The following is a 27,880-nucleotide window of genomic DNA, read 5'->3' as shown; positions in this document are numbered from 1 at the left end:
ACCTCACCTAACTCTAAATAGAAAATACATACCAGATATCCAAGACCTGCCTTTATTAAAATTCCTGCTAAACTCTAGAGCATTTCCAAATGTCAAACCTGTCACAAAATTGGCTGGGTCAATTTCCTTAAATCCTTATGGTATTCTCTTTCCCTTCCTTTTACGTGCCAGGCCTTACTTTAAGCTGGCTTTTAGGAATGGAATAGGATCTAGAGCAGCACTGTCCAATGCAAATCACGAATGCAAGACATGTTGCGTTTTGTAGTAGCCACATTAGAAAAAAACAGGTGAACATCTGTAATCCCCAAATTACCATTTTAACATGGAATCAATACTTAAACATGCAGATATCATTCATTCTTTTGTACTTCAATGCCTGATATCCTGTGTGTATTTTACTGCACATTTCAATTTGGGCTATAGCCACATTCCAAGTGTTCAGTGGCCATGTGACTAGGGGCTACCATATAGACAGAGAAGGTTTAGAGACTTGCTACTTAACCCTTTGCACTCCGAACCATTCTGGACATTGGCTACCAGCTACTCGACGCTACTTTGCGGCGGAGTGCGTTGAAATAACTCAATTCCCCGTAATCACTAATAAACTGCAATGTCCCCTGAGAGGGGACATCCGAGTGATATGCTAGAATTCCGATGTCCCCTGAGAGGGGACAGCGGAGTGCAAAGGGTTAAAGTGCAGTCCACAAATTAGAAGCAGTGGCATCATCTGGAAACGTTTTACAAACACTGAGCCTCACATCCCACTCTGGACCTACTGCATCAGAATCTGCATTTAGGTGACCGCATGCACAATAAAGCTTGAGAAGCACTGGTCCAAGGCAAGCCATTGGTCTCAGGTTCCTCATCTGTCACACAGAGGTGATAGTACTTTGTAAAACTGCTGAGAAGATTTCTGGTGCTTTATTTCATAGACATAATAGCTGGGATTTTAATAAATAGTAACTATTGTTTCAGAGGCACTGTTACAGAGTTGGACAGAAAGGAGTATAGATTCTGGTTCTGTCACTTATAAGCCCTGTGACCGTGAACAACTCATTTAACTTGAGGCCGAGTTTTCTTAACTCTAAATCAGAGCTAATACCTTTCTTCCATGGGGGACAGGGCATGACACATAGGAGGCATTCAGTATGGTGGCCATACACATATATATATTATTGGCTGGTCCAAACCGGGGTGGCAACAAATCAAGCTAAGCTGCCTTGTTGTTTCAGATGGCCTTTCATCCCAAACCAGTATGATTTCCTGTGGCTCCAGTCCATATTTCATAAGCAGAACTTAAGGACAGCAAAAACGTTTATTTGAAAAAATTACTATGTATTGAAAATATACATTAGAAATTATTACATACTTCCATAGCATTCCCCTCCCCCACCACAAAAGTAGAAATATCTGCTTGCTATGCTAATGTCATAGGTAAATTCAAACAAAGAGGAAAACATCAGCCCCTTTCCTCATACATTAGAGATGGGGGAGGGGTGGGGAAGGTCAACTTTTATCTGCCAATCAATAGGAATTTAACAAGTCCCAGTCTTCCACAGCAAGACACACGTATTTCTGCTTTGAAGACTGTGAAGAGTTACTCTGCTCCTTTTCTGGCTCCTCAAAACCTCTCTTCTTGCTCTTCTTTGACTCCTGGCTTGAGACAGCTTCAAGTTTCAACAATGGCCCATGGCAGTCTGGGGCTTTCTCTCTATAGAACTGGAGTTTCTCAGAAGAGTCCATGTGGATGTCTGCCAGGGGACACTTCACCGGAGCTTCTGTTCGAGCCCGCTTCCCATCTGTAAGAGCGACAAAAGGAAGGGTGATGAGTTTACAGGGCTGGCTTGCTAAGCATGCCTAGGTCTAGAAAGATGATCCAAAGAAAACAACATAGGTCCAAACAGGGAGATGTTTGGATTAATGTTATTCCCTTTTGAGTGCCCTATAAAGTGACAGTGGCATATGCACTAGCACAGGGTGAAGGCATGTACACTGCCACTTCCTGGATAAGAGACGTTGGGCAAGTGACTTGAGATTCAATTTTCTCATCTTTATAGGGATAGAAAACCTATTTCATAAGGGTGATTAAAGATAAATGAAATAATGTACACAGAGTGCTCAGCACAATGCTTGGCACACAGTAAAAGCTAAAAAATATTAGCTATTACTATTAAAAACCAGGACCCCTCCCTAGTCCCTGACAACCACTCTTCCACTCTGGCTCTATGAACTTGACTATTCTAAAAGCCTCTAATAGGAAGAATCACACAATATTTGTCTTTTTCTGATTGGTTTATTTCACTTACCATAATGTCTTCAAGCTTCATCCATATTATAGCATGTGTTAAAATTTCCTTCTCTTTTAAGGCTTATTATAATATTCCACTGTATGTAAATAATACATTTTGTTTATCCATTAATCTACTGATGAACACCTGAGTTGCTTCTTCCATTTGGCTACACTTAATTCCTTATGAATCTCTGTAATCTATCTACTACAAATCATTTTTGAAACAAGATGGGATATAAATATGTACATTTAATAAGCTATTTTTCTTGTACTGCATTCAAAGTGTACTACTCTAAACCAGCGGTGGCCAGCCTTTCAGATCTCAGAAACCACCCCGGTGGTTGGTGACGGCTGCTCTAAACTATCTGAGAACACAAGTCTTGGTGATCTGATTCAGCTGGTGCTAACACAGTTAATTTTCCCACGTGCGAAAACAAGTTAACTGCTTTAAGGGTGCAAAAATCCTAAGGGCTAAAAGGGAATCCCAAAGAAAAAAGAATCTCTCACAGAAGTGCTGAGCTGCCTTTCGAGGTTCCAAAGCATCTCGGGGCTTCACAGCTTCCGAAGTCACACGGTCCCACTGCAGAACAATCTAAAATGTATTTGGAAAGGTTTGAATCTGAACAAAATCTAAAGCCTTTAATATCAAACCTTCCTTGTTCCCCTCTGTTCCCTTTCCATAAACACAAACTCCTGCAGAAATCTTACTTCAGATGATTGGTGATAAGAATAAAAATCAGCCGAAACCGGTTTGGCTCAGTGGTAGAGCATCGGTCTGCAGACTGAAAGGTCCCAGGTTCGATTCCGGTCAGGGGCATGTACATTGGTTGCGGGCACATCCCCGGTAGGGGTTGTGCAGGAGGCAGCTGGTCGATGTTTCTCTCTCATTGACGTTTCTAACTCTCTCTCTCCCTCTCCCTTCCTCTCTGTAAAAAATCAATAAAATATATATTTTTAAAAAGAATAAAAATCAAGTCAAGCCTGGATTTTCGGGGGGGTTTTTTTGTTTTGTTTTTTTTTACAGAGAGGAAGGGAGAGAGACAGAGAGCTAGAAACGTCGATGAGAGAAACATCGACCAGCTGCCTCTTGCACACCCCCTACCGGGGATGTGCCCGCAACCAATGTACATGCCCTTGACCGGAATTGAACCCGGGATCTCTCAGTCCGCAGACCGACGCTCTACCACTGAGCCAAACCGGTTTCGGCTGGATTTTCTGTTTTAATGCAAGAGCCAGTCAGACTACAAACCTGTTAGATATGTGTATTTGCATGACTCAGGAAAAATCCACAATGTTCACTCCCTCTTTTCATCTCTATTCCAAGCTAGAAACAAACTGCATACCCTTAAACTAAATACTAAAATTTGAAACCTTAGTCATTACTATTCATTCACACATCCCTAGTCTCACCCTAGTGCCTTAAAATACATCAATATAACTCAAAACTCTACCACTGAGCCAAACTGGTTTCGGCTGTAAATGTATTCTTAAACTGCGTCATACTGCCTCTGTGATCTGAAAATGTTTTTCTTTTTGGTCATTTCATTGCATTCCATGAAAAGTATTAAATTTAGTTCTTGTTACTTACTCATGGTATATGTGAAATAATCTTTTTTTATATATATATAGTTTATACTTGGCCAGATTTACAGAAGAATTTGTAGTAGCTTATAATAAAAATACATTTGTAATAGCGGTTTTAAAAATGGCAGTTGAGCCAAAACTTGATTTTTTAGAGAGGAAGAAAGAGGGATAGAAAGTTAGAAACATCGATGAAAGAGAAACATCAATCAGCTGCCTCTTGCACACCCACTGCTGGGAATGTGCCCGCAACCAAGGTACATGCCCTTGACCGGAATCGAACCAGGGACCTTTCAGTCTGCAGGCCGACGCTCTAGCCACTGAGCCAAACTGGTTTTGGCTGGAATTCTTTTTTTTTTTTTTTAAACTGACTTTTTAAAAATATATTTTATTGATTTTTTACAGAGAGGAAGGGAGAGAGATAGAGAGCTAGAAACGTCGATGAGAGAGAAACATTGACCAGCTGCCTCTTGTACACCCCCTACCAGGGATGTGCCCGCAACCAATGTACATGCCCTAGACTGGAATCAAACCTGGGACCTTTCAGTCTAGGGCATGTACATAGGCAACTGGGAAAACAGCACTTCTACTAAGAAAGAAGCATGTCAATAAAAAGAGCTTGAGGACAGGGAAGAAGAAAATGAGTCAGGTTCTGGACAAGCTGAATTTGAGGTGCTAGGTAGAGATTTATGGATGATATTTAGGAATAGGTCAAGTGAAAAGAAGGGACAGTTATGATCACCAGGAAGTAAGTGGAGGTATCGGAGAAGAGAAGAGGAATCGGCAAGAGCTAGAGGCAGAAATTAAAAAGTGAGGGGAGAGCCAGGAGAAAGGCCAAGAGGAAAAAGCATAAGGGAGGCATGTTTGTGTCAATGCTGCAGAAAAGCTAAGGCAGGTGAAAATGAGACCACATGCTACCTTTAAGAGAACACCTGCCGTAGAGGATGGAGGCCAGACCCAGACCACGAAGGATGAAGAACTGAGGAGACGGTGAGGAAGTGGGATGGATAACAGAAAACAATTCACAGTTCTGTTGGAGGATGAGGAACACATTAGAGTAAGAGTAGCACAAGTGCGTTTATACACAAAGAAAACGGCCAGCTCAGGATGAGACTGAAGATGCAGTGGTGAGCAGTAGAGGGAAATAATTACCAGTAAAATGTCACAGAGGAAGCTGGTGATCGTAGAGAACAGAACTGAAAGATAAAAAGGAAAAACTCAAGGCTTATCAGTGGAATAAAGTGACATCCTTACTCCCCTTACAGAGGAGGAAAGTAGAATATGGTTGAAGAAATGGAGAAAATTTAAGACAGAAATGTAAGGGGACTCCTGTTAGGTAGCCTTATTTTTTCCGTGTCACCTGCTGAGAATGAAGCAGGAGCAGCTCAGAGTCAGCCTGAAACAGTTTTAATAAGGGATCAGCAAGAGACAGATAAATCTTTGCAGCCACACCGTAGGGGCCAGGCTGAGGTTGTATGGCATGAAGCTGCAGAGTCCCATTTGCTTACTTCCAGGCCAGACTGGTACGGTAGGTATTTTACTTCACTCTTACCGACCTCTGCAAGAGAGGTCCAGATTTTTGCATTTTACAGATGAAGTAACAGAGACTCAAAGTTGCCTTAAATCATATAGCTACTGACTTGTCAAGCCAGGACCCCAAATCCAGGTATCTTTGATTCCATAGCCTATGCTCTTTTTACCATGACAACCTGCTACCAAACTACATCAAGCCTTTATATGACCATCCCACACCTACCTGCCCCAAGTCCACTACTGGCTATGTCTAGGATTAATCCAGTGCTACAAACTGTGCTTGACACTGCACTATGATAATTAGTTCATGCATTTTCCGGACCAACTTCAAAATGCTTCTGAAACACTGACCCACCAGCACCCCCTCCCTGTTCACCTATCGGGAGGTGATACTACGATCAGACAGTTGGGAGAAGTCCACCATCATGTGTTACAGTTTGAGCCAAGGAGGAATACAGAACAAAACAGTTTGTGGAGCCCTCCAGGCCTCCATCAAGAAACATTGGTTTAAAGTGTTTGAAGGAGATGCCGAAACCGATTTGGCTCAGTGGATAGAGCGTCAGCCTGCGGACTGAAAGGTCTCGGGTTCGATTCCAGCCAAGGGCATGTACCTTGGTTGCGGGCCCATCCCCAGTAGGGGGTGTGCAAGAAGCAGCTGATCGACTATTCTCTCTCGATATTTCTAACTCTCTATTCCTCTCTCTTCCTCTCGGTAAAAAATCAATAAAATATATTAAAAATAAATAAATAAATAAATAAATAAATAAATAAATAAAGTGTGTGAAGGAGAAAGGCACCAGCCACAGGTAGGCTGGCATCTACTGGTGCTGTATACTTGGTTACTTTCCGACTTCCTACGTAAGCCTGTACTTGACCAAGTTGAGGGAGACCATCAAGAAGACAAGACTGAGTCAAAGTAAAGTTCACCCAAGAAGATAAAAATGGGAACCCTCAGTGAGAGGTGGACAAAATGTCTGTTCCTCACTAAGGCTCTGAGATGTAAGAAAAGTGCCCGAAAGAGGAAGAGCCAGGTTCGAATCGTTCTTAGTGTGACTTACTCTCTAGACTGCTAAGAGAGTATGTCCTTCTGAAGCGGGGTCATACTGTTTTTTTCATCAGCATGGCAGAATTCACTTATTTTCAGAATCTTTAGAAGATGACATTTTCTCCTGGGTCCAATAAGGCTAAGGCACAATCTAGTGACCAGATCATGAGATTTAAGGACTAGCATCTAACACCTTTCCTTAAGTAGCTCGGTCAGTTACAGGCCATCAGTATCTCCGATTTGACATAAAGATGACAATTCAGCCAAGAAATACCAAAGGATTAATGTTTGTTCAAAGTGCTGAATAAGATACTTAGAATTAAAATTAAAAAGTCATTATTAACTGTGTGTGTCGGCGGGGAGGAGGGGGGTTGGTGGTGGTGGATATACAGTACCTGGTCAGCCCAGCCCTCGGTCTTGCAGTTACTGTGATCAAATTCCTTCAGAGGCACTTTGGAGTGGACAAGGCCTATGTGGGTCTGGAGCTTGTGTTTGACAGCTTTGACGTCCTAGTGAGGGAAAGACAGAACAGGAAGCCCACACATCTGGTCAATTAGTACTAGTTTTCAGTAGGAAAGAAGCACCATCATAAATACCAGCTTTTTCTAAACTACAATTAACAGAAACAAAATATCAAATTGTGAGTGTGAAAAAATAAGAGACGGGAGTAAAAGTCCTACCTTGAGCCCTGTCCCAGAGATATCTAAACAGTTCAGTTTTCTAAAAGAAAAGAGATATCCAATTCCTGCATCTGTGATCTCAGGGTTACCTACAGGTCAAAAACAGGAAGATTCAGTTATAGTTTATTGCCAAAATGCCAACAGTAAGGTCAATATAAAATATCTAGTGAACAAACTTTCAGAGTAAATAAAATATAGGGATCTTATCTTTATTCTATCTGTAATATGAAGGAGTCACACACAAGATGATCTTAAGATCCTTTATAGCACTAACTTTTTAGAAGCTAGGGGTTTAGCAGGGGAAAAAAATGAACCAGGTAATTATCCCAAAGGGTTTAATTTACAACAATATGAAAACAACATATATAAGCATGCATTAAAATGGTTCATATACTTTGTTCATAGCTATTTCACTTCCAAAGTAAAAAGATTTGTTTAAAAAAGGCTTTCAAAAGCACCCTGACACAGAGACTATTATTACTCTTACTAATTTGCTTTTTTTTCTGAAGTCTTTCTTACATATTACTTCTCACATCAGAGAGTCCTACATTTAGCACTGAACCCTCTAGGCCATAAGCACAATTCCTGGCACATTGAAGATGCTCAAAAAATATTTGTTGAATGAACACACTTTCCTGGGAGGAAGGCAGTACATTCATTATTATCTTCATTTTACAGAAGTCAAAACCAAGACTCAGAGAGGTTAAATAACTTGCCCAAGGGCACACAGCTGCTAATAAGAGTAGCAGAGCAAGGAGTGTCCTCTGACTTCAAACCCTGCTCCTTCTATTTTTCTGATACCATGCCATCCTGCCATACATTCAAAGGATGCTCAGTTAAATTGTAGATGATTTCTATCAAGTTTCTACCATTGGCGTCAGTATCTGGATAACCCTGAGTAAGTTATCACAACAGTGGATTCATTCAGATTTTCATCAAGCAAATACAGATTTTTCAAAAAAAAAATCCTTACCCTGGCTGGTTTTGCTCAGTAGTTAGAGCGTCAGCCTACAGACTGAAAGGTCCAGGGGATACACCTTGAATGCAGACTCCCCAGCCCAGGTAGTGGCACATGTGGGGTGGGAGGCAGCCAATCAATGTGTCTCTCTCATGTCAATGTTTTTTTTTTCTCTCTCTCCCTCCCTCCCTTCCTTTCATTCTCTCTAAAAATAAGTGGAAAAAATGTCCTCAAATGGGGATTAACAAAAAACAAAACAAAACAAAAAAGGACCTAGATGACAAACACTATGAGTCAGCAACTCAAAAAAAAAAGATAAACCAAATAGATGCTAGAAATATGATGAAAGGCTGCCCTGTCTGCACACAGTAAGTAGCACAGATGAATTTATAAGAGCTTTTCCTACTGTAAAGAGGTGCCAACAGGCCAGGAGAGGTACGTAGCCAGAAGTCAAGAGCCCCTGGCTTTAGTCCTGCTCTGCCAATAACTTGATGTGGCACCTAGCAAAGTCCCCTCAATTTGTCACGTCTAAAATGATGATTTCTAAGGCCATTCTTCCAATATTAATCATCTATAATTTCTAATAAAACTTACAAGATAAGTCTAATAATGTTAGATTTTCAAGGCCTCTTTTCATCACTCGAACTGGTGCTGTCATTTTCCGTACCCCGGCATCAGATAAACAATTATCCTTCAAGTGGAGTTGAGTTACACTAGGAAAACAAAGCCCACAAATAAATTATTTAAAGAGAGTTTGAGAAAGTCTAGGTATGTAACACACTTTCATAAAAGTTCATTTAAAAATATTAAATATCCTCTAACCCTTGCTATTTCACAATCAGTGCATTCAACGAAGCTAAAGGTCTTTTGGTGCTATTTTAGTTACTAAGTGAGGGTTAACTTAGGGATCAGTGTCATGTAGCATTAATCTCAGATGGCAGAAGGCACTAGAGGTATATGGTGGAATGAGATAAATGGACTTCATTAGGGAGATAAATATATACTTATTAAACACGAAAGCTGCATTCCTGACAAATGCTGTGGGACACCAAAAACACTCTAAGTGTGTCAGGAAAGTCTGCTGAAGAACTCCTTCGAGAATTCTTTTGGCAAAACAAACAATTGTCTAAGTTTAACTAGCTTTATAAATCCAGATTTTCAGATTGAGTTTTAAGGCATACCTATAACCCAGTCCATCCAGCTAACCTGACACTGGCGTATTAATGTGCTTCAGTGTCCCACACACAACAGGGAACCTGAACTTTTCCTAACCTCACACAAAAATACCTTTGCACAGAGCAGTGTGTAGGTGTCTGTCCTAGGAAGGCCCCAGGAAGTGGGTCAGATTCAGGTTTGAAAGCTGCTATCCCTTTGGGTGTTTATGAAACCACAAAGAAATTCATTAGGCCTCCTCTCTGCCGGCCAGACTGAGATCAATCTAATTATTTGTGAATGGTATAAACTGGGTGATTTCTTTAAATTATGGTTCTTGACAAAGATGTATTAAGCTGTCTTTAATAGTTGACTTTTTAAATAATTTATAGTTCATTGATAGTTAAAATAGAAAATGATGACTTTGGAAAATCGTATGACTTCTCATCTCTGGCTAGATTAAACTAGGAGTAGATAAATAAAGGGGAAAATAATTTTTCAGCCCAGGTAGCTTCAAGTGCTACATGTTGAAGTAAACGTTATTTAAAAAAATGAAATAACTGACTTACTTTCATAAGAGTTATATATATTGCTCCTATCAAGAAAACAGAAATTGAAAAAGTTTATGAAAAAACTTAGCAAATAAACATAGACTTGGGAGGTAATCGGTATTCTTAAAGATGATCCTATTGGATCATCCTTTAAAAAAAAATAATAAAAACAATTAATCTGCAAATGGTGGTAATACCTAGATAGGGCCTCATTGGTGAGATGTTCTAGGAGTTCATGTTCATCTCCAAGCTTGCAACAGGAAAGATCCAGGCAGGTCAACTCCCGGAAAGACTTAATCTCTTCAAGTTTTTCTGAAATCACTAGATATCTGTAGGGTACGGAGAAGAATTAACAGTTTTTCTTCCTTCTTTAAAAACATTACCAAAAAGATGAATAAGAAGAAAAAAGAATTACCAAAAAGGAAACAAAAGGACAAAGATAAAGACATTACCATTTGTGGCTTTGTGCCGCACAACCAGCATTCCATCAGGACAAAGTACTATGTAATAAGCAGACTTCACTGATTACTACGTGGACACTGCTTGAAATTTTTTTCATTAGTAAATACATTATAAGTCTTTTTACATGACAGTGGAATAAAAACTTTAAATAAGTAAATGAAAGTATATGAGCAAAACAGTCACAGGAGAAAACATCTGCTTTATTAGACGACAGACAGACTGGTAGTTTGGGGACCTTATCGGAGAATTTCCAAAACTTTTAAATTAATTATTTCTTTAAGGTTGCTTTTTATCTAATGCTCAATATTTAGTAGTGTAAAAACTGGAGCAGGGCCAAGAACACAGGGTTCTAGTCTTCACATCCAAAGATATATTTGACAGATTATATTTTATCTTTTCCACAAGTGTGAGTAAACTATCCAGCTAACTTTACCATAAGAAGTATGTGCAGCACGGCTACTGAGAGAACTCACTCTAATCTAGATGGTTATGAAAAACCTGTGAGCACTACAGCCACGTTACTAACACTGGAGCGCCGTGCCAGACTGTTACCAGGAAGCATCAGGGAGGTGCCTCCTCAGAAGAGGAAAGGAGATCAAAAAGGCATTCCACATCCCAGGCTCTGGCCTCCACCCCACTTCTAGTTCTTCATGAAAGGGGATTAAGTGTGACAGACGGAGAGGATCCTAAAAGAACAGAGAAACTGACTTGTGGCAAAAGCATGCCTTTCTGATCCATTTCCTCATGATGTCTAGATGTTTCCACAGAGCTGGATGGCATGCTCCAGTGGGGTTATACTCAGAAGTGCTCACATCTCTATTCTGTCAGCAGGATCATAATTACCACAAACAGGATGTAATAATGACAGTAAGAAGGAAGTTAGATCTCTTTTCCTCTTACTTCCTACAAAAGATGTACTGATGCTGTCACTGGCATGACTGCTACGTACCGATGACCTGGGGCACCGATACGCCCTCCAAGATGCCTGATGACCGAGCTCAGCTGGGTACACAAATGAGCCTTATTTCCTCACATGTATTTTAACTGCACTATAAGTAAAGCTGCTGTTTCTCATTCTACAATCCCAGAGTTCTAGTGGGTTAATAGGAATTTGGGGGTTTACTGGCAATCAGAGAAAAAAAAATACACATCCTTTGATCAATTAATCAAAAGATTTTTAGTAATTCTGAAACACATTATCTGAGAAGGACTAACAATGTATAATCTGATAACAAACATTACAAAAACCAAAGCTGAGAAACCAACATACAAAACCACAGACCTTACTAGAAGTTTATTTAGAACAGCAATTTTCAACTGTATTCATATCTTGGCACACATAAACTAATTACTAACATTCTGTGGCACACTAAAAAATATACTGTATTTTTTTGCCCATCTAACAAGAAAATAGGTATAATTTAGACTGATTTACAAAAATATAATAATAGTTATTACCTACCCTTTTTGTTCCAAAGTGACTTTAAAAAATCAGGTGCCTATACTTGTATATAAGGATTTCTGGTACCAAGAATTAACCAATCAGAAGCAACCTTATTACATAATGTGACCAAAAAATGCAACTTTATTATATATGACCTACATAATTATGGTTCAAGACAGGGTATTTACACCAGAAGGCCATTGTTGTGTTGGCTATTGTCATTTTTTTTATTTGACAATCTAACAAAAAAAAAAAGCCAGTGCCTTTGACTAAATAGTCAAATAGTGCATGTTTTAAAAATTCTTGTGGCACACTGGTTGAAAAATCACTGATCTAGAACATACCAGATGTACCAGTTAATAATGCAAATTTTTTCAATAGAGTTACACATATGTTGATATATATGCGATTTGATATGTATGCTATTTTGTTGTATTGACAGCAAACTTCAAAACTTCATATGTCAAATCTGCTGAAGGTATTAACATCATAGATATTTTTACACTTAAAAATGTTGAATTTCGTGCCATAAAAGAGCATTTATGGGAAGTTTTAATTCATTATTTTGAAGAAAAAATTATCGTATACTTCGTGAAGCTTATGGTGAACATGCTCCATCTTAAGATACTTGTGAACGCTGATTTAAACCCTTTAAAAGTGATGATTTTGGTGTGAAAGACAAAGAACATCCAGGTCAACCAAAAAAGTTTGAAGACCAACAATTACAAGCATTATTGGATGAAGATACGTGTCAAACTCAAAAACAACTTGCAGAAAGATTAAACGTTACTCAGCAAACAATTTCCAATCGTTTATAAGCAATGGAAAAGATTTTAAAGGAAGGAAAATAGGTGCCACCATCAAGTGAATGAAAGACAAATGAAAACCGTAAAGTCATCAGCAAAATGTTGCTTCAATGGCACGAAAGAAAGTCTTTTTGTCATCAAATTGTGACTGGCGATTAAAAGTGGATTTATTTTGAGAATCCCAAATGCACAAAATCATGGGTTGATCCAGGTCAACCATCAACATCGACTGCAAGGCCAAATCGCTTCGAAAAGAAGACAATGCTCTGCGATTGGTGGGATCAGGAAGATGTGGTGTATTATAAGCTTCTAAAACCAGGTGAAACTGTTAATGCTGATTGCTACCGACAAGAAATAATCAATGTGAACCACTCTTAGATCGTGAAACAACCAGAATGTGCCAGAAGACACGGCAAAGTAATTTTGCTTCATGATGATGCACCATCACACACCCCAGTTAAAGACACGTTAAAAGATCTTGCCTGGGAAGTATTAACCCACCCGCCGTATTCACCAGACCTTGCTCCTTCAGATTACCACTTGTTCAGACAGATGGCACACGCACTTTCTGAGCAGCACTTCAAAACATACGAAGAAGTAGGAAATTGGCTCTCTGAATGGTATGCCTCAAAACAAGACAAGTTCTATTGGGACACTATCCACAAATTACCTGAAAGATGGGGGAAATGTGTAGCTAGCGATGGACATTACTTTGAATAAAGCACTTTTGATGTTTCTCTTGAAATTATCGTGCTTTCTTTGATTATAAAATCCGCCATTGTTAACCAGTTCAACTAGTAAGTTCTAGGGTTCTGCTCAAAACTACTCTTCCAGATTGCCTCTTAAAGAGTTCAGAACAGCGAGTCAGGCCTCCTTCAGCCCCGCGAGAAGGATGCGGTGCTATGGCACCTATGGGTGCGGCGATGGTCAGAAATTAGTTGGGAGAGATTAAAAATGGCAGCAGAGTAGAAGGATGCAGCACGGACATGCTCCCAGGAGCAAGCTGGAATTACAACTGAAATACGGAAATGCTTCCTGAATAATCAATGGAAAACTCACAGGAGAGAACCCTGTTACCCAAAGGACAGAGGTGGAGACCGAATAGAGAGTGGTAGGAGGGGCAGAGACAAGAAGGGGATGACAAGGGAACCCACAGATGGCAACTGAAGTCCCAGAGAGATATCTCAGCTGTGGAGGAGAGCCACTGAAAACTCTGAGATCTAATTCTGAGGGTGGGTTCCCCAGCAGAGAGCACCAAACTGAGGAGGGTACCCACAAAACATCTAGCTGTGAAAAGCAGTGCGGTGCTGTCTGCCAGGGAGTGGCAGCTAAAAGTTTGGGCATATTCTTAAAGGGCTAACGCATAAAAATTCCCTGTGGAGCCACCCACCTTATGCTCTGGCAGAGAGAGGGTGAAGTGGACTTGAGCTGTGAGAGCAGAACCCAGGACTGGGGACTCAGGGGACAGAACTCAGAAGGCAGACACCCCAAGTTTCCTGGGCTGAGTCATTCCCTCACACAGCAGAGAACGTCTTTCCCACATAGACATCTGCCTTGCCTAGTGGGAAGACAGTCAATACATACTATTGGGAAACACCCAGCCCTGAGCCCACTTAAGAGGTTAAAACTAACAATTAACCTCTAGGCAGAAGCAACTGCCCACCCTGTTGAAAAAACTCTCATCACACCTGAGGACGATTGCTTGGAGGCAGTTCAAGTCTTTTTCTTTTTAAAAAAAATATATATTTTATTGATTTTTTACAGAGAGGAAGGGAGAGAGATAGAGAGCCAGAAACATCATGAGAGAGAAACATCGACCAGCCGCCTCCTGCACACCCCCCACCGGGGATGTGCCCGAAAACAACGTACATGCTCTTGACCGGAATTGAACCCGGGACCTTTTAGTCCGCAGACAGACGCTCTACCACTGAGCCAAACCGGTTTCGGCGGCAATTCGTCTTATTAGTCTGTAGACCAGTGGTTCTCAACCTTTCTAATGCCGCAACCCTTTAATACAGTTCCTCATGTTGTGTAATTTTGCTTCTGTGAATGAATGGTAATTGTAATCTGTTGCAACCCACAGGTTGAGAACCACTGCCGTAGAGCCTAAGATCATTGGAAAACACAGATATTTACATTACAATTCATTAACACTAGCAAAATTTAATTATAAAGTAGCAATGAAAATAATTTTATGGTTGGGGGTGGGTCATCACCACATGAGAAACTGTATTAAAGGGTCGTGGCATTAGAAAGGTTGAGAACCACTGCTGTACCCAGAGGCAGCCTTTGGAGGCTTTGAGTCTTTGCCTAATCCAATTAGTCAGAAACAGCTTTTAACACTGTCCTGCACCAGAGACTGAGAAGTGTAGAGGATCTACCTAATACATAGTCACTAACCCAAACAACCAAAATGAGGAGACAAAGAAACAACCCCCAAATGAAAGGACTAGAGAATTCTCCAGAAGAATATATAAATGAAGCAAAGGTCAGAAATTTATCTGAAATAGAGTTCAGAATAATGATGTTAAAAATGCTCAACAGCATAAAAAAGATATAGTAACTATAAAAAAAGAACAGTCTGAAATAAAGAATGACAACACAAATAAAGAACACATTGGAAGGAATACACAGCAGATTAGGGGAAGCTAAGGATCCAATCGGTCAATTAGAAGACAGAGTTGAAAATATCACTCAATTAGAGAAACAAAAAGAAAAAAACAATTAGCCCTACCCAGTTTGGCTCGGTAGATAGAGCATCAACCTGCGAACTGAAAGGTCCCAGGTTCAATTCCGGTCAAAAGCACATGCCTGAGTTGTGGGCTTGATCCCCAGTGGGAGACTTGCAGGAAGCAGCAATGATTCTCTCTCATCATGGATGTTTCTATCCTCTCTCTCCCTCTTCCTTCCTCTCTGAAATAAATTTAAAAAAATATATATGTTAAAAATAAATAAAATAAAAAACAAGAAGACAGCTTAAGGGAGCAGTGGGACAATATGAAATGTAACAATATAAGAATAGTAGATGTGCTATAAAAGGCAGAAAGGGTGAAAGGAATAGAGAAGGTATTTGAAGAAATAATAGTAGAAAACTTCCCTAACCTGGTAAAGGGAAAAGTCACACAAATTCAGGATGCACAGAGTATCCCAAACAAGAAGAACCCAATAGACCCATAACCAGACACATCATAATTAAAATGTCCAAAATTAAAGACAAAGAATCTTAAAGGCAGCAAGAGAAAAGAAAACTGTTACCTACAAAGGAGTTCCCATAAGGCTGACATCTGATTCTCATCAGAAACTCTACAGGCAAGAGAATAGTGACATGAAGTACTCAAGGTAATGGAAAGCAAAGATCTGAGACCAAGATTACTAAATCCAGCAAGGCTATCATTCAAACTAGATGGTCAAATAAAGAGCTTCTCAGACAAAAAAAAGGCTACAGGAGTTCATCACCACCAAGCCAGCATTATAAGAAATGCTGAAAGGATTGCTGAGAAGAAAAAACAGAGAGAAACCTAGCCATACAGAATTAAAATGGGTATAAATAAGTCTCTCTCAATAATAACCCTAAACGTAAATGGATTAAATGCTCCAATCAAAAGGTGCAGGGTAGCTGAATGGATACAAAACCATGACCCAACTATATGCTGTCTACAAGAGACCCACCTCAAAACAAAGACACACGATGAAAGTGAAGGGATGAAATAAAATTTTCCATGCAAAAAAAAAAAAAGATGGAGTAGCAATACTCATATCTGACAAAATAGACTTTAAAAGCATCATGCTAAGTGAAATAAGCCAGTTGGAGAAAGATAAATATCATATGATCGCACTCATTTGTGGAATATAATGAACAACATAAGCTGATGAACAGAAATAAAGCCAGTGGGGGGGAGAGGGGGAGAGATAGTCTAGAATAGAAATAATCCTTTATTTGCAAATTTTTAATATTTCCTACAACTTTTATGATACCATACTGTTAGTGAACTTTTGGTAATATTATACTTAAAATCCTTTTTTCCTTGAAATATTAATATTTATTGCATACATATTATATGTAAGATCATTTCTTTGAATAATTGGCATTTATTGCAGGTAAGATCATATTTAAAATAGTTTTTATTGAGATATTAATGTTTATTGCAAGTAATATTGTTATATTTAAAATAGTTTTCATTGAAATTTAAAAAAAAAATGAAAAGAAACTTGAAAAAAGAAAGAAAGAAAGTAGTCAGAGGAGTTTGGAACACGAAGAGTTAGCAAGTTACTGGGCATAGTTCTATCAGCTTTTTCAATCCCTTAGCCACTGGAGTGAAATTGAACAAGAGGGGTAGGATTAGGAACACTTGACAAGAACAACAAAAAAAGGTTAGTGTCTAGGAATGCAAGATTTTATGAAGAAAAAATATATAAAGTTTTTGAAAGACGTAAATGAGGGCTTGAATAAATGGAGAACTACACCATGCTCATGGATAGACTGAGTATGGTTAAGACTGAGAATGGTGAAAAAGAGAAGCATCACCAGAACCATGGCCAAATACTCCCATGTCAAGTCCACCAAAGTCGTGCTCAAGGGAACCACGGCTGAGAGTAAGAAGAAAAAAAGCCAAGAGAATATGAGAGAAAAAGAGAAGATGATGAAGAAACCCAACTTGATATTGTTGGAATCTGGTGGACAGTAACAAACTGGTGAAATTTCAGGCACCATAGCTATTGAAATGGATAAAGGAATCTACATACATGCCCTTGAAAATGGGAGCTCCAAATAAAGAAGTGGATGAAGGCCCTAGTCCTCCAGAGCAGTTTACAGCTGTCAAATGATCTGATTCCAGAATTGCCCTAAAATCTGGCTATGGAAATACCTTGGTATAAATTCAGATGGAGTTGTCGTTGGGCGTTCAGATGCAATTGGACCAAAAGAACAATGGGAACCAGTCTTTAAGATGGGAAAATGGCTTTATTGGCCTCAAAGAGCTACTTTATCAGATGCAATGAAGCAGGTGATACAGAAGCAAAAAGTAAAACAGCAGGAGAAGAAATGATGATGATTAGATCCTGTGCTGAAAGAGAAACTAAGAAAAAGATGACATCCCTGAGGAAGACAAAGGAAATATTAAACAGTGTAAAATCAATTATGTAAAGAAATTCCAAAAAATACAAATAAATAAGTAAATAAATAAATAAGGGGGAAAAAGAAATTTCAGAGCTTCCAAGACCAGAAACTTAAAATAAACAAGAAGACAGTAAAATTCTTAAAAAGGCCTGGGAAGATGGATTTTTGCATGAAACACTTCTGGGCAGGAGAGCCAAATTGAAAGCTGATAGATACTGCAAATGACCAGGGCTTTTGTCTCTGTCTTTTGTTTGTTTTTCTGAATAAAATAATCAGTGAAAGTGTTTTTATAGAAAAAAAAAAAAGCGTTCAGAACAGTGAGTGGAGAAGCAATAGAACAAGCAGAGACATATTTCAGAGTCAGACAGACCTGAGTTTGGATTCTAACAACCCTAATTGCTTGTGTGATTGTGAGAAAGTTACTAACCTCTCTAAAACTCAGTTTCTCCAGCTAGAAAATGGGGCTGATGATGACTTCTTTTCAGGACTTTTAAGGCCATTATTAAATGGTAGCTGCTAATACTCACTTCAGTTACACAGTGTGGTATTTTAAGGAAAACATGCTTGCCTCCATGTGACCACCAGTGGGAATAAAAATCACTGGGGTTTCAACACAGGGAGGACAGTTCTGTAGAGTTGGAACCCAGTTGCAGACACTGGCTTCTCCTTCTGGCAAGCAGCTTTGTCACTCAATCCCAAGACAGCAAGCCCCTACACCTACACAATTATCTTATTTTCAATTATTTTCCAAGCTCTTTTCCTTAACCTGAACCCTTTGTGCTGGTAAGACCTTTGGGGGGTGGGGGGAGTAAATTCAAAAGGAGAAGGGAAGTTTTTTTTTTATCACAGTTGGAAAACTTACTCTTATATCTGAATAGGACAGCAAAGTTTGGAATTGTTACATTAAAATCTGAGCCAAAAGATTGTTAAAAATGTTTCTTATATTTTTCTGGTTATAAAAATAGCACATCCTCAGAGAAAAAATTAAGAAAATATGTAAAAATTATAAAGAAAATGAAACATTAGGGGGGCTGAGGGCATGAGTGGGGAGGTGGGGGGCAATGGGGAAATAAGGACACATATGTAATACCTTAATCAATAAAGAAAGAAATAAAGAAAATTAAAACCCAGTTTCAATCCCACTATATTTCAGTGGATTTATCTTTCTATATATGCATTACATATAAAAATCCTTATTTTAAAAAACAAAACTGAAATCATAAATATAACTTTAACTCTTATTTTTTCATTTAATATATAATGAGCATTTCACCACGTAATTTTAAATGCTCTTTGAATATTATCTTAATAGTTACAAATCATATGAATGTACCATAATTTGCTTAACTAATTTCCTATTGTTGAATAGTCAACTTTCAGGTTTCACTATTACTACTAATACTATAATGAATACTCTTATGTAAAAACATTTGTTTCTATATGCAATTATTATATTAGAAATTAGAATAGATTCTTAGTGATGGAATTAATGGGCTAGCAAATGTTATGGTTGTTTTTTAAGGCTCTTGATACATGTTGCTAAGCTGCTTTTCAGAATGTTACACTAATTTATGCTCTCATTAAACATGAATAAAAGTACTATTCTCATCCAATCTGACCACTGGAACAGCATGCAGACATCACAAATGGATAAAAAGCATTTTCACTATCATGAAAAATACTTAAGCCATAATGGTAGAGGGAAAAAAAACAGAATACGAGTTGTAGATTAGGGTATATTCCAAAATGTATAAAGATATATATTTGAAAGTGTTTACCATGAATGGTGAGACTATTAATTTTTTAATATTATAGTTTTATGTATTTCACAAATAGTATGTATTGCCTTTATAAAATAATTTTTAAATGAGATATACATCACAATTCTATTTTTCATTGTTCAAAATTTTCTACAATAAATAACTTGGAATAAAAAAATAAGTAAATGTATGAGCTGCAATGAAATACTGCCTGACTTTTTTATTTAGAGAAGGTAATTTTTTCCTTTCCACTGGCAGCAGCCCCAGGCTCAGCCATGTCTGAGACCACAGCACAAAGACAGAGCTTTCATAAGGTGTCTGTACCTCATGAGTCCACAGTTCTGTGTGTTTTTTTTTCTGCATCTGTTTATATCTTTTTAAAATACAATATTTGGTCTGGGGTAAAAATATTAATTCTATGAGCTGATTAAATAAAGATTGCTTTTTTATTTTCCCAAGCAATATGAGCTTAACTTATGCTTTCTGGAATGACTTTCTCTTTTATTACACACTTTCTGTTTAGCCTTATTTTAATGATCATATATATTTTTAATTGACTTGAGAGAGAGAGAGGTAGGGAGGGAGAGAGAGGAGGAAAGAGGGGGGAGAGAGAGAGAGGGAGAGGGAGATGGAGAAGGAAAGGAAAGGGGGGAGAGGGAGGGGAGAGGGGAGAGGGGGGATAGAGAGATCAATTTGTTGCTGCATTTTTGCACTTATTTATGTATTCATTGGTTGATTCTTTTTTCTCTTTCTTTTTTCTTTTTTTAAAATATATTTTTATTGATTTTTCACAGAGAGGAAGAGAGAGGGATAGAGAGTTAGAAACATCGATGCGAAAGAGTCATCGATCAGCTGCCTCTTGCACACCCCCTACTGGGGAGGTACCTGCAACCAAGGTACATGCCCTTGACCGGAATCGAACCCGGGACCTTTCAGTCCGCAGGCCGACACTCTATCCACTGAGCCAAACCGGTCCTGCATTGGTTGATTCTTGTATGTGCCCCTGACTAGGGATCAAACCCACAACTTGGTGTATTGAGATAATACTCTAGCCAACTGAGCTACCCAGCCAGGGTCTTATGATCATATTGACTATGCATCTTAACAGTAAGCTGCCTTTCACATTATCACAAAAAATTCATATCGTGGTATACTATATAGCTATTTTTAAAATCTTGATGGTAAATGATTTTCAAAATATGTGAAGCAAGGTGCACACTGTAAGCAGCGTGTTGCCATTTGTATGACAAAGGGAACTGTATATGTATGTATATGTATAAAATGTCTCTAGAACGATATAAAAGAAATGGATAATAGTAGTTGCCTCTGGAAAAAGGAAATTGGAAATGAGAGGAAGACTTATGTTTGCCTTTCTACTTTTTGTGTTTGTTTTAAATTGTTTTATGTGTACATTTTTTAAAAAATTTGTAAATGCTTTGAAAGTCATTTTATATGACGGTAGAATAAAAACTTTAAACAACAAGTAGTATATGAGCAAAGGCAAGTTAAAAGAAAATATATCTGCTTTGTTAGGAAAGACAGCCCTTTGTATTAGTGTTTGGACCTTATTTGAAAATATTCAAATTTTAGGATACTTGAAATTTAAAAAAAATATATATTCCTTTTACTGATTTCAGAGAGGAAGGGAGAGAGAGATAGCAACATCAATGATGGAGAGAATCATTTATTGGCTGCCTCCTGCACGCCCCCACCTGGGGATCGAACCCCAAACCCGGGCATATGCCCTTGGCCAGAATCAAACCTGGGACCTTTCATTCTGAAGGCCGATGCTCTATCCACTGAGCCAAACCAACTAGGGCGATACTTGAAATTTTAATCACTGTTCTTTTAAAGTTTCTTTTTATCTAATGCTCAAAACCTACTAATCTGAAAACTGGAAAAGGGCTGAGAACTCTGCTTACTAATTCTCACATCCCTAAAGCACACCAAGGGACAGATCACCTCTTGTCTTTGCTATTTTCTCTTAGGAGAAAAGTTGGTAGAAGAGTATTTTCTACCTAATGGAGCTGTGGCAACCAACTCATCCTGGTAAAGTATTTTCAGAATAAAGCTGAGCATCGCCTGTGAGAGTGAGGTTGGAAGACAGACAAGTGATTTTTCTCAAAATGGTGCACCTCTTTGTCTGGAAGTTCTAAACTAAAGTTTTATTTGATGGGGGAAGCCTCCAAGCCGACTAAAGCCCCGGAGCTTGACACAATTAACACACCCAACAAAACATTCAATATCCTAATCAGAATACCCACCTGTTTCGCAAACACAGGGAGCAAAGCACCAGACTTCCATAAGCCTCTGTGAATTTCTGTAAAGCTCTCAGCCCTGCACCCGGCTCTGTGAATTTCTGTCTGGCTTCAGCAGCAGAGAACAACTTTTCAGCAATCTGCTCAGGAAAGCCAATAAGGGAATCAATGTGATCAACATTGTCAGAGATGAAGCCCAGGACCAGGCTGAAGAGGGACTTGGCAGAGTACCGAAGGTTCCCCTCCCGAGTGTATGTGAAGATGAAATGGTCAGTCTTCTCTTTCTGTGCAGTATCATCTTCCCTGTTCATGCACAGCTCCACAGAAAAGCCTTTGGGGAACAGTCTGAAAGGCCTTGGCTTCTGCAGGCTGCTCCTGACGCCGTCCAACGCCAGATTGACCATGTGCAGCTGCCCATTCTCTCGCACATAGATGGGCCCTGGGTCCAGGTGGTTTTCTGAGTTGAGGTAGTAAGACATTGCCTTGTTTGCAACTGTAAAAACAAGGCACAAGGGAAGCAATCTAATTAAAATGACATCTGTAATATGTAACTTCATCTTGCTGTGCCCAGAGTTTTATGAGCCTACCAGGCAGGCCCTGTGGCTGGTTTGGGAAAATGAAGCTCAGCAGTTGCCTATGAACTTTGGCACTGGATACTGTGTCTATTGCCTCTACCCGGAATGCCCTTTCCTACCCTCCCCCTTTTCTTGTGGGTGATCTCCCATTCATCCTTCAGAATCCAGTTCATACCAGTATGTCATTTTAAAAATTTACCCTAAGGCAGTTTAATGCAGAAGTGGGCAAAGGATCATCTACAAAGTTAATATTAACAAAACAATAGTAAACAACCTAAATGTCCCAAAACAGGAGTGTTATTAAATGAATTATGATACATCCATATCATGAAATGCTATGCAGTCATTACAATTATAAAATTTTTATTGATTTGCAAGTTACAAATAGTACATTTGGAATTTATTATTTCTATTTTTTTAAACCATGTATATATATATATATGGTTTATAACAAAAACTAGAAATGAAAATTGCCTTGCTACCATGGTACCTTCCTCACACTTCTTTGTTGTACTTGGCTCAGTGATTTGTTTCTGGGTCTGTGTTCTGCTGAGAGGAGGGACCATGTTTAATTCGGCCAGCCTGCCTAACAAAGTGCTCTGGCATATCACAGGCTCTGAGCAGATATTTGCAGAACTGCAGTTTATTCATTTGCTAAACCTTACACAGACCACAAGCAATAGGGTTTGTATTGGATTTACAAATAAAGACCTCCATCTCAAGAGCTAAATAAAAGCTATTCTAGCCCTTGGAAGCATCACTTATATTAAGACACTTTTAGGGCACTTTTGAGGTAAGGTGAAATATTAAAAACAGCTGGGTATTTATGTGATCATATGATTACATTTTGTATGGAAGTACTAACTGGAATAAATGTTTTCCTGATGAACTGTGAGATTTCTAAATACACAAGAAATTGCTATGTTAAAGGAAAGTATTTGATTATCATTTCTACAACAACTAGAGGCCCGGTACATGAAATTAAAAAAGCTGCTATTATCTCTGAAAGACTTTCAGTGAGTCTTAAAGTGAACCGACCCAGCCTTTTCTGCATCAATGTGGGTCTCGGATGTAGCTATGATGACACTTAAAAGTGTCAGCAAACAAGTCAGTGATCAAAAATGCTGACTCTCTGAAGATCAAACAGTTGATCCTGTTTGTGGGCATCAGTACAATCCATGTTTCTCCCAAGGATAATTATGTGTGTAAAACACATCAGAAAAGAGGGCCTTGCTTAGGCTAAGAGCCTCGCCCTTTTCCTTATGCTCTGCTCTGACCAAGCAGTACCACCGCCAGGTAAATGGCTGGGCTCTTTTTCCACTGGCCTTGGCCCATTTGGCTCCCTTTGGCTGGAACACCTTCTCTGCTTCTCTGACTTAGCTAATTCCTACTCGTCATTTCCACCGCCATCCCTCTCCTGGGAAACCTTCCCTCACCCCTGTACCAGTGCACGCCTGTCTGGTTTTTCCCAAAGCACCATTGGCTCCTTCTACATAACACTTAGCACCATGTACTCGGTCTCTTCTCTTATTAATGTTCCAAGAGTTGTGAGCTCTCTGAAGGCAAGGCACTTATTTGATTTGTTTCTCGTTCCCAGGCCTAACATAGCGTCTAGTACTGAGTAAGCTCTCAACAGATATCTGCTGAGATGAAGAGTGAGACCTCAAAGAGACAAGCTTAGTGTTCTGACTGCAGGGCCTGCTGATACTGTTGCTAGGAGCCATCCCCTCTTCCAGGCAACAGCTGCAGCTCCTTCCCCACTTGCCAGACCCTCCTGCAGGTGGTAGAAGCAAAGCAAATGATGGGAGTATATTGCTACTGGTAATGGGGGGGGAGGCAGGGGAAGAAGGGGGATCTACAAACCAGAAAAGAAAAAACCTCCTATAACAGTGCAGGCTCTTATAACTCAGTCTTGCTGGTGTTCAGCCTGCTACTGAGATGCCTCACTTATTCTAAGTTCTTCCAGTAGAAGTCAATGAATCTGGCCCCTTCAACCTCACAGACTTCAATCTTGAGGAGGTAAAGCAAACTTGATCTCTGGAAGCAGAAGTTGCCAGGACTTGGGGCAGCCTGGGTTAACATCCTTACTCCTGTCCCAAGCTGCTGTGCCCCCTGCTGGTCTTTATCTCTATGATTAGACACTCAGAGTCCTACCCTACCTGTAGATCCAGAAGTAGACAGCAGGTACAGTGCTAAAAAGAAATGATTTTATTTTCATAGAAAGGCAAATTCAATGGAAGATAATATATTACAATGACTCAGCACACTATCAGCTCCTTGACAAAGAAACAGAATCTGCCCATCTGTATTACCCATAATCTTCACCCCCAAAAGTCTGCTTTCCACAAACTTTGGAGTAAAATGGACAAATGGAGGAGTACTTTGGGTGAAAATCAAAAAGTCTGATTCTATCCAGCAGGGGGCACAGCAGCTTGGGACAGGAGTAAGGATGATAACCCAGGCTGCCCCAAATCCTGGCAACTTCTGCTTCCAGAGATCATTTTCAAAAAAAGGGCATAGTTATGGCTATATTTTAGCCTTAAAAGACTCATCGAGTGCTAGTTGTCTTCCTAAATAATGAAAAGAGATCCAAAATTTCCTAAAGAGTAAACCCATTATCATCTGTCCAGAAACCCCAAGTCCTCTCTACTCTTCCACAATGCTACTTGAGGAACTCATCTTGGTGCAGGGCATCCTGCTGAGCTTTGATTTCTACTATTGAATCTGTGCCCCTTGCATTCTCCCAATAAGGAGCTTCCTGAGAATCTGTGAGGTACTACAAAATGATCTAAAAATTACAACCTTTGTATTCAAATCTTTCAAGATAATAAAGGCAAGAGAACTCCACACAAAGCTTCTGTACTTGGTTTTTTCTTCCACCTGGCTATTGTTCAGCGTGGTCTATTATGAATGGGTCTCCTCAGGGGACAAACCATGGCAAAAACCCATAGAAACTGGAAAATTAAAATAATCATTATCTCTAAGGAGAACCATGTCCACTGTAGATCTGCATTAGCTATCTTTTATATTAGATCAACAGAGTAACGGGCATTCTAATAGTTTCCCAGCTTCCTACAGAGAGGCAGTTTGGTAACCCATACAACATTGTAGAAGGATATCACAATAATGCATGTTGTAGCATTTGGCCACCATAAATGAACCAATACCATGCAGCATATAATTTCATCCAATGAGTAAAATATAATCTTACTACATTAATAACTCAGTTCTCTGCAGCCTCTTTGAATAAGAGGCAAAATAAAAGAAACGATAACTAAACATGATAGCTTTTTAGAACTTGATGCCAGTTTACCAAGCAGAAAGCATGAGAATAAGGAAATGCCTTATTCTCATGACAAGTTGGAGTTTGGAGGGGGGAAAGGAAAGCAACAGGATTAAAATTGTGATCTGAATCTATGGATATCTAATTTGAAGAGAAAGAGAAGAAAACACCTAACTTCAGTGGGTAAAGTAAGTTAATAATCCCCATCTTAATGACAGTAGCTACCATTTATTAAGCTACCATTTATTAAGGATCTACCAGTTGATAGCTACCATTTATTAAGGATCTACCAGTTGTCAAGCACTGTGCTAGGTACTATATTAAATGATCACATGGAATCTTCAACAATCTTATTAGGTCAAGATTGCCATTTAACAGATGAAGAGGCTCAGAGAAGTAACGTAACTTAAAGTACGTATCTAGTAAGTGACAAGCCAGCATTAAACCTCAAGGCTGTGATACTCCAAAATTCAAGCTCTTTCCACTGCATGATGCTGTCTTTCAAGAATAAAAGCATGCCGAAACCGGTTTGGCTCAGTGGATAGAGCCCTGGCCTGCGGACTGAAAGGTCCCAGGTTCGATTCCAGTCAGGGGCATGTATCTTGGTTGCGGGCACATCCCCCATAGGTCGATGTTTCTCTCTCATCGATGTTTCTAGCTCTCTATCCCTCTCCCTTCCTCTCTGTAATAAATCAATAAAATATATTTTAAAAAAAATAAAAGTATGACATAAGCCTGAAGGATTAAAAAATATGTAAAAAATTAATCTCACCCACCTGTTTGATTCCTCTGGTATTCACTGGCTCAAGCTGGGAGGATGGAAGGACTGGGAGACTTAAAAACACACACACAAAAACAACAGTGGACATTTGAGGAAAGAGTTGGTGGGAACAGAGCCAGGACAGAGAGCTACATTGAGGCCTCCCTTCTTCCTTCTGCCAAGGCAGAAATTACCCACATCCACACACCAGAAAAACATGTCTACTCATGGCCTTCAGCTTAAGGCTGCAGACACCCTTGGTTCACTTGAAAATGCAGAATTCCTGAGAACATTTCCAACCTAAAAACCTGAACAGAAACTAGTTCCAACCCATGAATAAGCAACTAACAATCTTACCTCCATTGTTCTGTGTCAGCCACCATTTTCCAGTTTTCAGTTCCTCTCTCTATCCTCTTCCCCTGTAGCGTGCATTTTCCTACCTGCCTTCTCACCCATCCCTTTCTCTCTCTCAAGCTCCAAAGGACTGGACCATACCCCCCTGCTCCCTCGTTTTCTCCAGGAACACACCAATCTCGCCCACATCTTGAGACTTAAAGTTTCGTTTTCCTACCTGCTAACTTTAGAGCTTCTCACCCAAAAATCCAATTTCTACAGGAAAAAAATCCCAAACCCTCTTTCCTTCGCCCACTCTCGGCTCCTCTGCCCACAACTCTCAAACCTTGTGCCCTTCTAATCCTTCCCTGGCCCTTCTGAAACTGGGCTCCCGGTCCCCAGACCCAATCCCACCACCACCACCAGCCTCCCTCTTATTCCCACATCATCCCACCCCACCCACTCTCATCCCAGGCACCCCATCTACTCTGTCCATGCCCACCTATTCTTCCCTTCCTCCCCCCTCTGGGATTCCCTCTCCTGAATTCCAAGTCTCTCCATCTCTCTCCTCCTCCTGCCTTCAACCTTCAAAATCCCCTTCCTTCAGGCTTCCCTGTGCTCAACTTCACAACCCACAGCCCCAACTTCTTTCTTCTCTGCCCTCCAGACCCCACCCTTTCTCCTGTTTCCACCCTAGATCCTTCCCTCCTTGCACTCCTCAAAGCCCCTCTCCCAGCATTGCCATTCTCCATTTCTCTACATTCCCAAGCATGCCCCTCCCCGAATCCGCCCCCCCAAAAAAAATCCGGTTCCCTTCTCCCACCCCGCCCCGAACCCCAATTTTCACACGCCCCCATACCCAACTCCAGCACCACTATCTCACCCTTAAAACCCCCCCCATATCATCCTCTTCACACCTTTTCCCCAACCACACCCCAACCGCATCCCTCCCGGCCTTCCCCTCCCCCACCGCCCCTCCCTCACCCCGCGCCCCCGCCCCCACTCGCGGCCCAGGGCTCCGTCAGCGGCCCGGCCCGCGGCCGCCACCTACCTGTGCCCCTGCCCGGGGCAGCGAGCTGCAGCTCGTCGGTGGCAGCTCCCTCCTCCCGCGGCGTGGCAGAGAGAGGAAGAGGCTCGGCTCCCCGGGCACAAAGCTCCGGAGGGTGGGACAGAGAAAGGATGGGAGGAGGGAAGGGGCTGGGGGCGACCTAGCGCCGCGGGGCCGCGGGGCTGACAGGGGCTAGGGGTAGGCTGGGCAGGGGAGACGCGCGTGCGCGGACCCGGCATGAGGGG

The 27,880-nt window shown here is 40.2% G+C and overlaps 1 protein-coding gene and 1 pseudogene across 5 annotated transcripts; one reads left to right on the top strand and one right to left on the bottom strand.

Moving 5' to 3' along the window:
* Positions 1-1,296: 1,296 nt before the first annotated feature.
* LRRC42 (leucine rich repeat containing 42) lies at positions 1,297-27,874 on the bottom strand. Of its 4 annotated transcripts, XM_084874297.1 has the most exons (9): positions 26,271-26,338; positions 24,371-24,403; positions 21,643-22,129; positions 9,988-10,119; positions 8,682-8,800; positions 7,130-7,218; positions 6,845-6,958; positions 2,798-2,882; positions 1,297-1,799 (listed from the first exon to the last, which is right to left on the bottom strand). In XM_084874297.1, the coding sequence occupies exons 3-9, from the start codon at positions 22,113-22,115 to the stop codon at positions 1,525-1,527; spliced, it is 1,287 nt and encodes a 428-aa protein (XP_084730423.1). In that variant the 5' UTR covers positions 22,116-22,129; positions 24,371-24,403; positions 26,271-26,338; the 3' UTR covers positions 1,297-1,524. The 4 variants fall into 4 exon arrangements, with proteins under 4 accessions (XP_084730423.1, XP_084730420.1, XP_084730422.1 ...); XM_084874294.1 differs by lacking the exons at positions 24,371-24,403; positions 26,271-26,338 and adding an exon at positions 27,639-27,874; XM_084874296.1 differs by lacking the exons at positions 24,371-24,403; positions 26,271-26,338 and adding an exon at positions 26,612-26,726.
* Positions 16,748-18,407, top strand: LOC311618045 (protein FRG1-like; annotated as a pseudogene). Its single transcript has 2 exons — positions 16,748-17,673; positions 17,712-18,407. The product of its transcript is annotated as a protein FRG1-like (transcript).
* Positions 27,875-27,880: the final 6 nt, after the last annotated feature.

This window comes from Pipistrellus hanaki (genome assembly GCF_964339955.1).
Source record: "Pipistrellus hanaki genome assembly, chromosome: 2".
Classification (NCBI taxonomy): Eukaryota; Metazoa; Chordata; class Mammalia; order Chiroptera; family Vespertilionidae; genus Pipistrellus; species Pipistrellus hanaki.
This window is presented reverse-complemented; position numbering and strand designations above follow the sequence as displayed.